The sequence below is a fragment of the Aspergillus pseudodeflectus genome (genome assembly GCF_044049435.1).
Source record: "Aspergillus pseudodeflectus strain CBS 756.74 chromosome Unknown BJX68scaffold_44, whole genome shotgun sequence".
In the NCBI taxonomy this organism is placed as follows: domain Eukaryota; kingdom Fungi; phylum Ascomycota; class Eurotiomycetes; order Eurotiales; family Aspergillaceae; genus Aspergillus; species Aspergillus pseudodeflectus.
Window position 1 is genome coordinate 72724 of NW_027263820.1, and position 12145 is coordinate 84868.

The window sequence follows — 12145 nt, forward strand, 5'->3', positions numbered from 1 at the left end:
AATAACAGCTTTATCCAGATTGATATAGCCACAGCCACTGATAAAGCTCATTGTGGGACTGTTGTAGTAGAGAAGTTGCCGGTCTTGATTGCGAGGACGGGGTTAATGGACGAAAGAAAGAGCTTCAGCGAAAAGCCGGCGAGAGGCCGAGAATCCTGGGAATGAACTCATTTGAATTTGGGACTCGGTTTGTGCTTTTCTGGTATTCGTTTGTAGTAGGTGCATACAGCCGTGGAGGTAACACTGGACTGCCCAACCTGCCTTTTCCCTCCTCCGACTTCAATACAACCAACCTTTCTACCACCTCAACTTTCTCTCCCTTTCCTTTGCTGAATAGCCGTCCGCATCAGAACTCTCCTTATCACTGTTTTTGAACCCTTCTTAGCAACAGCCGCTCTGTTTTGCCTCTCATGCCAGCACCCGGCGCTACTTCTTACAGGCGCAGGAGGCGCAGTGGACGAGGCAAAGGGCGTAACGCTGGTGATGAACAAGTCGGAAAAGTAGCTCCCGATAACAGCCGAGATGAGGCTCGTTTGATGGAGTCTCATGCCTCTATTGCTGATCTTGTCAACGCCAGCTCTGGTGGGGGAGGCCGGGCCTTGCAAACGCACGACCACCGGCGTGGCAGGAGCACCTCTGGAAGGCGTTATCAAAGGTAAGTAAATCAGGCCCGAACTGGGTCTTCGAGAAAGAGATAACAGTTAAGTACTTACTAAAGTATGCGCAAACAGGACAACAACCCGACCGGGTGCGTGGCACCCAAACCTTGCCTTTCGCAGATCAGAACCCGTTGACGAACGCCCTGGCCCACTCAAAGACTTTCTCACAGCCACTATCTCAGCTGTGACTTCCTCTGAGCAGTCAAGACATACTGCCATTGGCTCCCTCGCAACTGAACATGGCCTTGCTCGGGTGCGACGAATCGTCGAGACCGAATTCTCTGAGAGGTATAGCGTGACAAGACCAATGTTCGACCCTCATTGTCTCTTGTTCTTGCGCCTGATTACAGACAAGGGCTTGTTAAAGTCGTTGGCACTCGAACAGGCTGTTGGAACTATCTACAACGTCATATATGGGCCTCATGGGACGAGAGCAGTTTCTTTCTTCCGGAATGTTATGGACTGCTTGCAAGAAGCCCAACCAGAAACTGACCTCGACTCGAGATCCAGCAACCACAACGGCAACACCATGAGCCGCCTTGCGCAACTGGCCCTCGTTACAAAAGCCCTACTCCAGGTCGTGACCGCTAATCAAGGTGCAGCGCTCAAGGCCGAGTTCAAGGACATAGTCGCAAAGCTGAATGCACACTATGTGTCCGAGAATATTGCGACAAGCAGTGGAACAGATGATCAGTCACTGAAGGGCTATGAAAGCCTTCGCAAAGTCACTGATATCCTTGCCATGGGAGACAAGATTGCAAGCCTCGGGTCAAGTGGAAAGGCTTCCTCCTCAATGTCCGGCAATAACGAGCCGGTGGACTTCCCCGGCAATCTAGCACAGCTCGGCCCACGACATGACAATGACTACGCATTGATAGAGGATATTAGGATACTGCCAACGCTCTCTGAAATTTATAGCCAGCGAAAGGACTTCCTCCCAAGAAGAGACGACAGATCATCAAGCTCCCACCACCAGGAAGGGATCCTCCGCCTGCTCGACAGCCAGTTTCGACTGCTACGCGAGGATACATCGGGATTGCTTCGAGATGCTGTTCGACTAGTCACAGACTATTGGGAAACTATAGTCGCCGATTCTAACTGGGCGGCTAAACGCAAACTGATACGCAACGAAAGCCCAACGCCAATGCGCATTTATTACAGTGCTCAAGTTCGGATGTTCAAAGCAAGTGAGATCAAGGGCCTGGAGATTGAAGTCGAGTTTGACCAAATACAGAGGGCCAAAAGAATGAATCCCGCTCAGCGAAGGAAATACTGGATCAACTCTCGTGCTCTTAGGGAAGGAGGTGGGCTCGTGGCACTAGTGGACGCAGAGGTTGAGGATGATATCAAGGTGGTTTTCATGCAGGTTTCTAGACGAGAAATTGACCCACTCAATCAGACTACCTCGGACCCTGTCTGTGATGTGGTAAGTAGTGCCGAACGGGCAATGGTTACCCTCCGCTTTCTAAGCCCGCCAACCGGGGTCGATCTCTCGAGTCTAATGGATATGAAAGCGAATTCCTTGCAAGGGCCTGAAAAGCCCTTGATTCTACTGGAGTTTCCTGCGCTGCAGTACAATCAGTTTGAGGGAATCCTGCGCTGCCTTCAATCACTCCACAAAAACCCTTCTCCCATTCCGTTTACGAGATGGTTGACTTTTGACGGAGACGAGCCACTTGACAGTGATTTTGTCTCATGTGTGCCGCCACCCTGCTATTTGACGAACGGTAGTCTCGATCTCTCTGCAATCACAGGCTACTACGGCCCTGCCTTGTCTTGCACTTCTGCGCCATTAACGGTCTCACATCCGACATGCCCACAAGATTTATATCAACAGCTGACTCGATTTACATCACTGGATCCTGGCCAGGCGAGAGCGATGGTTTCAGCACTGACCCACGAGGTCTCGCTCATCCAGGGCCCACCCGGCACAGGCAAATCGTATGTTGGAATACAGATTGCAAAGTGCCTCCTCGGCAACAAGGAAAGATTCGATCTAGGTCCTCTTCTATGCGTGTAAGCTATCGTTGCCCCCCGTATCTGTATGTACTAACTCTTACTCCCACAGTTGTTACACAAATCATGCCCTGGACCAATTTCTCTCGGAACTCAAGAAATCCGGTGTGACCCGAATTGTACGAATCGGTTCCCGAAGCCAATCAGAAGACATGGAATCCCTTTCGCTCGATGCATACAAGAAACGCAGAGACATCCCTCAAATCAAAGGCCAGGGGAGATTTATTATTGCAAGCAGGAAAAGGCTAGACAGCTTGGCTGCACAGATCGATACCATATGTCAGGCACTAACACGAGGCGCTCTAGCTACGGTGCATGGCTTTTTACAGGCACGAGTATCTCAGTTCGAGGTCCAAATACGCGAGGGGCACCTGGACCCCTTGGAACAGTTACGGACTTGGGTTACTGGCAACGGGCCTGGCAAAGTTGACGGAGATGACACCGAACTCTCAATCGATCAGTTATTCTCAGTGCCAGCATGGTCCTTGACGAACAAGGAGCGTTCTCGCGTCTACCAATATTGCTATGAGTCTGGCACCAGAGATCAGTTACAGACGCTCGAGGATTTGATGCGCGCCCACGAGAGGGAAAAACAACGGCACACTGCGCTCTTCACCGAAGCCGATGCCCAGATCTTCAAACAAGTGGACATAGTCGGGGTCACGACAACTGGACTAGCAAACAACATTGATCTGCTTCGCACTGCTCAAGCCAAAGTTCTTATTTGCGAAGAGGCTGGGGAAGTATTGGAGTCACACGTCTTGACTGCGTTGATTCCGTCGATCGAGCATGCGATTTTGATAGGAGATCATCTTCAGTTACGGCCTCGAATCTCACGTCTGGCCCTGTCCATGGAGCATGACAATGGGGCCGCTAAATATAACCTGGACGAATCACTCTTTGAGCGGCTGGCCAAGCTCAAACTGACACTGCTGAATGAAAATAGTTCTGAAAAAGGAAGGGCATTTGAATTCCCCGTTGCACAGCTCGATTATCAACGCCGAATGCACCCTTCCATCTCGTCGCTCATCCGTGACGACTTGTATCCCCAGCTCAAAGATCATCCGAGTACCAGCAAGTACCCGCAAATCCCAGGGGTCAGACGGAGGCTGTTCTGGCTGGACCATGAGAACCCTGAAGATCCCAGTGATCCCGAAGAACCAATGCAGAGCAAGACAAATATGTGGGAAGCGGATATGGTAACCGCTTTGGTTAGCCATCTGTGCCGCCAAGGCAAATACAAGCCAGGCGAGATTGCTGTCTTGACGCCGTACGTCGGCCAGTTGAGGCTCCTCAAAGGCAAGCTAGAAAATATCGTGGACCTTGTGATCAGTGAACCGGACCTTGCGGACTTCGACGAATCGGAAGGCGAGATAGGCCAGGCCACACCTGGTATTAGAAGCACAGCTTTCCTTAAGGGCTCGCTTCTAGATCAGGTCCGGCTGGCAACGGTGGATAATTTTCAGGTGAGTTGACGCTAACATCACTGGAAATCTGCTCAGTTAACTAATTTGACTAGGGCGAGGAAGCTGTTGTCGTGATCATATCTTTGGTCCGAAGCAATCAGTTCAGGAATTGCGGCTTTCTGAAGTCCCCGAATCGAATCAACGTCTTGTTAAGGTACGATCACCCTCTTCCGCTGCCGAGATGCAAAGATTATACTGATGCGTGACGATATGAACAGCCGGGCAAAGCATGGCATGTATATCATCGGCAATGCGCAAACATCCTGCCAAGTCCCTATGTGGGGATCTGTGATACGCATACTGGAGGATGGGCTGAACATTGGTCCCCAGCTTGAGCTACATTGCGCACGGCATCCAGAAGCTCGTATATGCGTCGCTACGCCAGACGAATTCGCCGAGTACGCGCCAGAGGGAGGCTGCTCAAACCAATGTGGGCTGAGGTTGGAGTGTGGACACATTTGTACTTTTAAGTGCCATTCAACCAGGTTGCACAACAATATCAAGTGCATGGAGCCCTGTACGCAACCCAGGGTTTGTGGGCATGCATGCTCCAAGCCGTGCTCCGAGCCCTGTGGTGACTGTACTGCAGTCATTCCGAACGTTCGTCTGCCGTGTGGGCATACAGCTCAAGTCCAGTGCCGCGATCTTGGAGACCTCGCGTCCGTGAGATGTATGCAGCGAGTGTTCAAGGTGCTGCCTAGATGCGGCCATCCCGTTCACGTGGCTTGTTCGCAAAGTGCTATTGACTTGTTCTGCGCTAAGCCTTGTGGCAGCCCTCGTCCATGTGGCCATGACTGTCAGAATCAATGTTGGAGCTGTCGCACCTCTGATATAGTGAGCCACGGAACTTGCAAGGCGATTTGCGGAAGACAATTGTCCACATGTAGGCACTATTGTACGGAACCATGCCATGGCGGATCGTCCTGTCGCGCGTGTCAATTGCCATGCGAAGTGAGCTGTGTGCATAGCAGGTGTCCTCGCAAATGCAGTGACCCCTGCCCGCCTTGCGCGGAGATTTGCGGATGGCAATGTAGTCACCATGAGGATAGCTGCAAATTGCCTTGCGCTGTTCCATGCAACGCTCTTCCCTGCGGCAAGCGATGTGACAAACTACTGAGCTGTGGGCATCGCTGCCCGGGAGTTTGTGGGGAGAGCTGCCCCAAGGCAGCTCTGTGCCAGGAGTGCGGCGACCCCCAGGCGCTTGAATGCTGTGTAGAGTTTCTTGAAATGCAGCGTTACGCAGATGTGGACGTCAATAAGGATCCAATCATCTTCCTCTCATGTGGTCACTTCTACACGCGGTCTACTATGGATGGTATCATGGATTTACGACAGTACTACGTGGTTGGTCCTGAAGGAGAAACCCTGCTCCAACCGAAAGCAGCCAGTGAAGTGGCCGCTAGTCCAATCCAACCGTATTGCCCGGGATGCCGACGGCCCTTGAGGGACATCCATCGCTACAACCGAATTGTCAAACATGCATTGATTGACGAGTCGACCAAACGATTTGTTTCCAAGGCGCACCGGGATTATACAACGCTATACGAGGCCGTACAACTGTACGAAGACCAATTGGAGAGCGCACGGAACGAGTTTGTCAGCAAATGGCGAGCGCAAAACGTTGAAGAGGGCTTGGTATCCGCTGAAATCAAAGCTGCGATAGTAGCCTACGAGGCCAACTCCACCAAGCTTCAAGCAAGGATAAGGAAGTTTGTTAAGGGCGTCAGCAAGATAGAGCAACCTTTTGCCCGAGTGAATGCGCTTCTAGCCTCGGCCATAGCCCGCACTGATGCCCTCTCCGGGGACTTGCCCTTTGAGGAAATGGCAGTCCTCACCGGATTCCAGCTGCGTGGCGACTGCCTTGACCTGCAGTTCAACTGGGCTCTTTTGTCTGACTATGCCAACATCCAGCAAGATGGCACCGTCTCCTCGCAGATCCGGGTTACATTTTGCGACAAGATCAACAACCGCCTACCACAGCTTCTGACGAGATGTCATACTGCCTTGGCCGATGCTATCAAAGGCAAGTTCATTGCAGAACAGCTGCAGGCCACGATATATCATACACTGTTCTCTCAATTAGCTCATGCCAGTGCGGCTGCGCGAGCGAACCCCACCAAGCCTCCCACTACAGCCTTGGGGCAAGACAGAATAAAGGATACCTTGGAAGAATGCGAATTGCTCTTTAGATGTCACAAGAGTATACTGGGCCCCTACTGGAAGCTCATCAACGACGCGGCAAGATACTGCTGTGGAGGAGCATTTTACGATCCTGTGACTGCCAATGAAAAGCAGCAAATCTACCAGGCCATGGCCGCCCAGTTCACGGGTACTGGTCACTGGTACTATTGCAAAAACCGTCATCCGGTACGCACACTAATCCAAAAAAAGAACCCCTTCAGCTACAACTAACGGAAATATGAGTGCTAATTTATGTTTCTAGTTTACTGTCGGCGAGTGTGGGCTGCCTATGGAGCAAGCCCAGTGTCCGCAGTGCGGGGAGAGTGTCGGGGGTCAGAGTCATGTGGCGGCCGCAGGGGTACATCGGGCTCAGGATTTCGAAGCTCAGTTTGGGGGTGTTTCGGGATAGGATGGATTCGAAGATGGCCATCTGAAGCTAACGTGAGTTACGACGTATTTTATTGGGTCTAATTCCGGTCGCCGGGCTGTTTCTACAGGCCTCGTCAAGGCATATCATGAAATACTCTCTTTATATTGCTTTACGGGAATCACTAGAAACCAGCCGCTGGTTTGATATCTTTTACTCAGTGCAGCAAATGCTAATTTAATGCATTGCCATCACGCTCACTCGCTCCTCATCCAGCACTTGGAAGCCGTAAATTGTTCCGAGGTAGACACAGAGCAGAAAAATGGGTCTTAGAACGGGGACTTTTATGAGGGATTCATGACGGGGCGAGTGTGCCTAGGGTTGGTCAAAGCAGTCTACGAAGGTAGAATATATAACGGCATTGGAGTAGCAAACCAGCCCGACGTGTCTAGCAAAGACCGCATTTGCTCCTGAAACCTTTGTTTGCATCAACAGCAGTGCCATAGGTCCCGCATACGCGGATGTGCTCGCAGACCTAACCTTCCCGTCGAGATAAAAGACATAATCCAACAATGCCTTGAAAGGCGCGCGGGGTAGACGGACATATACTACGTACAGATAGTGATAGGCGGATGATGTAGGCTGGGTAGCATAGATTCCTAGTTCGGCCCCTACATGCCATTTGGGGTTATGCGTATGGACCTTGGGTGAAGCGCTGCCTGGAATATACAGTCATGACTCCTAGGAAGACTAGAACTTTTTATTATTCTAACATTTCTACATTGCCATATTTCTGGTGCAAACACAGGGGCCGCAACCCTGGAATAGTGAGGAGTCTGCGGATCTACTATGCTGCCATATCCTGGATAGGCGCGGGAAACTTAAGATGTAGACCGTATGCATCATGCGCGTATAGCATAGATGTCATACGGACAAATCAACATCGCCGTGCTTCGACTAGCCCTCGAATCAGCCCACCGGTGACCGGTGACCGGTGACCGCACTCTTAACCCTTTCAGTGCCTTTCCCCGTCCTGACCCACATGGCCTTGCTGGGCAGCTTTAGCTTGATGCATGAACGGCCAGACTCTTCTTCCCACGGTGGAAAGCTTGGTCTTTTCGGTTCTCCGTCTTCGGCCTGATTTCTGATACGCCAAATATAGGTAAAATCGCTATCGCTTACCCTGCCTGCTATCCAAGCTAGGTATGCAAATGCGCCCCGATGTACAACGTGAATGGTAAGGTAGAAGGGATGTGTTCGACCCTGTTGATAACTAGTCTACTCAGGACAGACGACTTGTACACAAAAAGCAAAAATCAACTTCTGGTTCTGAAACAAGTCCGTCTAGAGAATCATCGCGATTCTGGGCAAATCTTGCGTTATAGTTTATTCCATTAGGGCAGTTCGGAGTGGGGTGGGACAGGAAGTGGGAGCTGGCTTTTCCTCCTCGGCCCCAACCGCTAACATGGATTCAGGCTGTGGCTGTGAGTTGGAGACACCTCAGGCTGGGCATCAAGGGAATCGAGACCGGATAGCACCACAAAGATAGAGCTCTAGACGTAAATGATGTTGGAATAAAATTTCATATCATTATACTTCATTTCTCGGCATATATAGTGCAAAACTATCGGAGAAGCCAACCTATTTCTCAATCGAACTGCTATCAAATTAGGAATTTTCCCCAACCTCCTCGCGTACCAAACAAGATTCTTATAAGAGACTGGCCGTTTCTCGAGAGTCAAACCTCCCACTGGCTGCGGGGTCCTTCCGGCTTGCCAAGAGATACTAAAGCATTATACTACGTACACGGTATGAACAACATTGGGCGGAGGAGGGTGGATCAAGCGACGTGATTGCCACGATAAGCACGCCTTAGCATTGGACCTTCCCTGCGAATGCAACTCTGGAATGGAAATACCTTATCTCGAGCACGCAATTCCGACCAGAGGCGGAGTATAAGAATCCCCACTGTAGATTTGCCTTGAAAATGGAACATCGAATACATCGTGGTTATCGAGTTCAAGTTCCGGTTAGGGTTTCGTTCCCTTGGAGCCCTACGAAAGGACGGGTATATTTGCGTCAAAAATGGCGGGATTCGACGAGAAAGATACTGCTGTGAACGTGGTTCCTTCCACGATTCCGATTGAAAAGTCGGAGTACACTGAGGACCAGGTATATGAGAAAGCGAGACTTCTCGGTTGCAGTCCGCAGGAATTCCTCGAGGCGGAGGACTATAGCAAGACTCTCGAGCTGGAGGAGGCTGCCAGTGTGAGATTTTACATACCCAACCTGGATAACACAAGCTTCATACTGACTACTACCAGCGCGCCAAACACATCCTCCACTTCCACGAGCACGACCCCAACTTCAACCGCGAATCCATCGTCCGCCTGCAGGCTTTTGTCGACAACACCGATCTTTTCCAGAACCCTAATGCACACGCCGAGCTGATTGCCGACATCAAGATTGAGGTTTCCCTCTTGACGGAGAACTCACCCTATGCCGAAGTCCGCGCTGTTGTCAGCAACAAGGACGATGTTTCCAGCCCTGCCGGGACGATTCGCGCTTGGACTATTGGCCTGTTGTTCGTCGTGCTGCTGAGCTTCGTCAACCAGCTCTTCTCCGTCCGCCAGCCTGCAATTCGAGTCGAAGGTGCAGTAGTGCAGCTTCTCTCGTTCCCCCTGGGTAAAGCATGGGAGAAATGGTTGCCCGTGGGCGAATTCTCTCTGTTCGGCCATACTCTCAAGCTGAACCCGGGCAAGTTCAATCAAAAGGAGCACATGTTGATCTCGATCATGGCGAATGTGGCATCTGCTTTGCCTCACTCGCGATACATCATCTTCACTACCTGGATGGAGAGGTATTTCAATATGCCTTTTGCTAGCTCGTTCGGATTCCAAGTCTGCGTTTCGGTAAGTGCAGCCAGTGACAAACTGATACCTCGAGTTGTACTAATGTGCGCAGCTTTCTATGAACTTGATGGGGTTCGGTCTTGCTGGACTGGCTCGACGATTCCTGGTGTACCCGTCATTCTGCATTTGGCCCCGTTCGCTGGTCACTGTGGCGCTCAACCAGTCTCTTCATGAAGGTGGGCACCGAACCCTTGCTACCTGTAGCCTCTGCTAACGCCGTACAGAGCAAAGTGATTCTGTCCCTGGACCCTTCAGAAGACTGTACAATACGTCGCGATACAAGTTCTTCCTGCTCGCATTTGGCTGCATGTTTGTTTGGTTCTGGTTTCCGGAGCTTATCGTCTCCGCCGTCTCGCTCTTCAACTGGCTCGCGTGGATCTCACCGAACAACTTCAACCTTACTGCTATAACGGGCCTTCAGAAGGGCCTTGGTTTTAATCCTCTTCCCACATTCGACTGGAATATCGTCACTCATAACGTCGACCCGTTGATCGTCCCCTTCCACGTCACATTCAACATGTTCATCGGCGTCTTCCTTGGTGCTATCGTGATCATCGCGGTCTACTGGACCAACACGTACAATACGGGGTATCTTCCCATCAACACCAACACCATGTTTACCAACAATGGATCTCAATACAATGTGTCGGCGATTCTCAACGACAAGGGCCTGCTCGACGTGGAGAAATACCTGGCCTACAGCCCAGTATACATCGCCGCATCATCCATAATTTACTAGTGAGTCTCCTGCCCTCTTCTACCATTGTCCAGCTAACCATCCCAGTATCTTCTTCTTTGCCGTGTACAGTGCCGTAGTGTCCTACGCTATACTATACCACCGGAAGGATATCGCACTGGGCTTCAGATCCCTGTTCAACACGTTCAAACGCGACGGCAGGCAGAATGACTTTAAGGATGTCCACAGTCGACTTATGAGATCCTATCGCGAGTCGCCGGAGTGGTGGTACCTGATCCTAAATGTATGTTGGACCGATGTTTGAGATGTCAGTCACTAACAACGGTAGGTCATCGCTATCGGACTTGGAGTCGCCGCAGTGGCCGGCTGGCCAACCAACACGAATGTCGGTGTTGTCTTTTTCGGCATTGCGCTGGCTGTGATCTTCACCGTGCCGACTGGTATTATATATGCCACAACGGGTATTGAAGTTGAATATAATGTGCTGGCCGAGTTTATTGGAGGGGCGTGGCAGCCCGGTAACGCATTGGCGGTTAGTGTCTCTAAACCCTAACTACCATAGGGCCCTTACTAAACTCCTCCAGATGAACTTCTTCAAGGGCTTCGGATACGTGACCGTCGCACACGCTCTCAGCTTCGCCAATGACCTGAAGCTCGGCCACTACCTCAAGGTTCCACCCCGTCAAACCTTCTGGTGCCAAGTCGTCGCAAGTAAGTATACCCTCATTCCGCACGCAACCCTTGAGTAACCCTAACAAACACGTCTAGCAATCGTCTCCGCCCTCGTCTGCACAGGTGTAATGAACTTCCAAATCACCCGCATCCCCGACATGTGCGAGCCCGACCAGCCCAACCGCTTCACCTGCCCAAACCTACAATCCTACTTTACCGCCGCCGTCCTCTTCGGCTCCCTCGGGGCGCGCCGCGTCTTTGGCGCCGGAGCCCAATACACTGCCCTCCTCGCCGCCTTCCCCGCAGGTCTCCTCTTCCCCATACTCCACTACTACGCAACCCGCCACCTCCAGCCCACGCACTGGCTCACGAAAATCCACCCCGTCGTCATTCTCTCTGGTGCACACGCCTGGTCGCCGTATAACCTCGGGTACATGTGGCCGGCTGTTCTCCCCGGGTGGATTAGCTGGAATTGGTTGAGGAGAAGGTATTTGGGCTTCTGGTCCAAGTACAACTATGTACTCTCCGCGGCGTTTTCGTCGGGCATTGCGATTGCCGCGGTGGTTATTTTCTTTGCAGTTAGTTATCATGGCAAGGAGGTGGATTGGATTGGGAACAGTCCCGACAAGGGGTGTGAGAGTACGGCGTGTACGAGGTTGACGCTGGGTGATGGCGAGTATTTCGGGCCGAGGATTGGGACGTTTGTTGTTTAGCTGAACCTGAGAGATTATTTGGTACTGGTGTGGGGGATGGTTCTTCTTGGTCTGTTGTTTTTTGGGAGGACCAGGCTCATATACTTGAGTTTCCAGGCTATTAGATCTTCTTGCCCCAGTCGAAAGCACTGTAACCTAACACCTTCGACGAATAGTACTGGAAGCTCTGTCTTCTGATCCTCATGTCTAGACATGATTGTCCTAGCCACGCGGGCTTCCCGAAACCCTAACCTTGGAACTCACCCTTCCTACCCTGGTTGCTGGTTACTCTTAAGCCCTTATAAGTTCTGTAAACTCAAACTCCATACTCTAAGTGTCATGCGAGTCAAAACCAAAGGGCTGATTCTCATTCCAGCCGTCCAGGTAAGGTTTGGGGGTTTTTCCACTGCATCAAAGTAAATTCCAGGCATGGTAGCCATCATGGTTTGTGTCCAAAGTGATGAAGTCGGGGCTTGAGGGAGG

At 51.3% G+C, this 12145-nt stretch overlaps 2 protein-coding genes across 2 annotated transcripts; both read left to right on the top strand.

The window, feature by feature from the left end:
* Positions 1 to 410: 410 nt before the first annotated feature.
* On the top strand, positions 411 to 6731 carry BJX68DRAFT_277942 (uncharacterized protein; the record flags this gene model as incomplete). Its single annotated transcript, XM_071048423.1, has 8 exons — positions 411 to 655; positions 732 to 2675; positions 2728 to 4141; positions 4195 to 4295; positions 4360 to 6134; positions 6165 to 6415; positions 6449 to 6508; positions 6585 to 6731. The coding sequence occupies 8 exons, from the start codon at positions 411 to 413 to the stop codon at positions 6729 to 6731; spliced, it is 5937 nt and encodes a 1978-aa protein (XP_070895778.1).
* A 2043-nt stretch (positions 6732 to 8774) lies between these two features.
* On the top strand, positions 8775 to 11683 carry BJX68DRAFT_277943 (OPT oligopeptide transporter protein-domain-containing protein; the record flags this gene model as incomplete). Its single annotated transcript, XM_071048424.1, has 8 exons — positions 8775 to 8957; positions 9014 to 9601; positions 9654 to 9777; positions 9826 to 10339; positions 10386 to 10581; positions 10627 to 10830; positions 10883 to 11009; positions 11067 to 11683. The coding sequence occupies 8 exons, from the start codon at positions 8775 to 8777 to the stop codon at positions 11681 to 11683; spliced, it is 2553 nt and encodes an 850-aa protein (XP_070895779.1).
* Between the last annotated feature and the right edge of the window lie 462 nt (positions 11684 to 12145).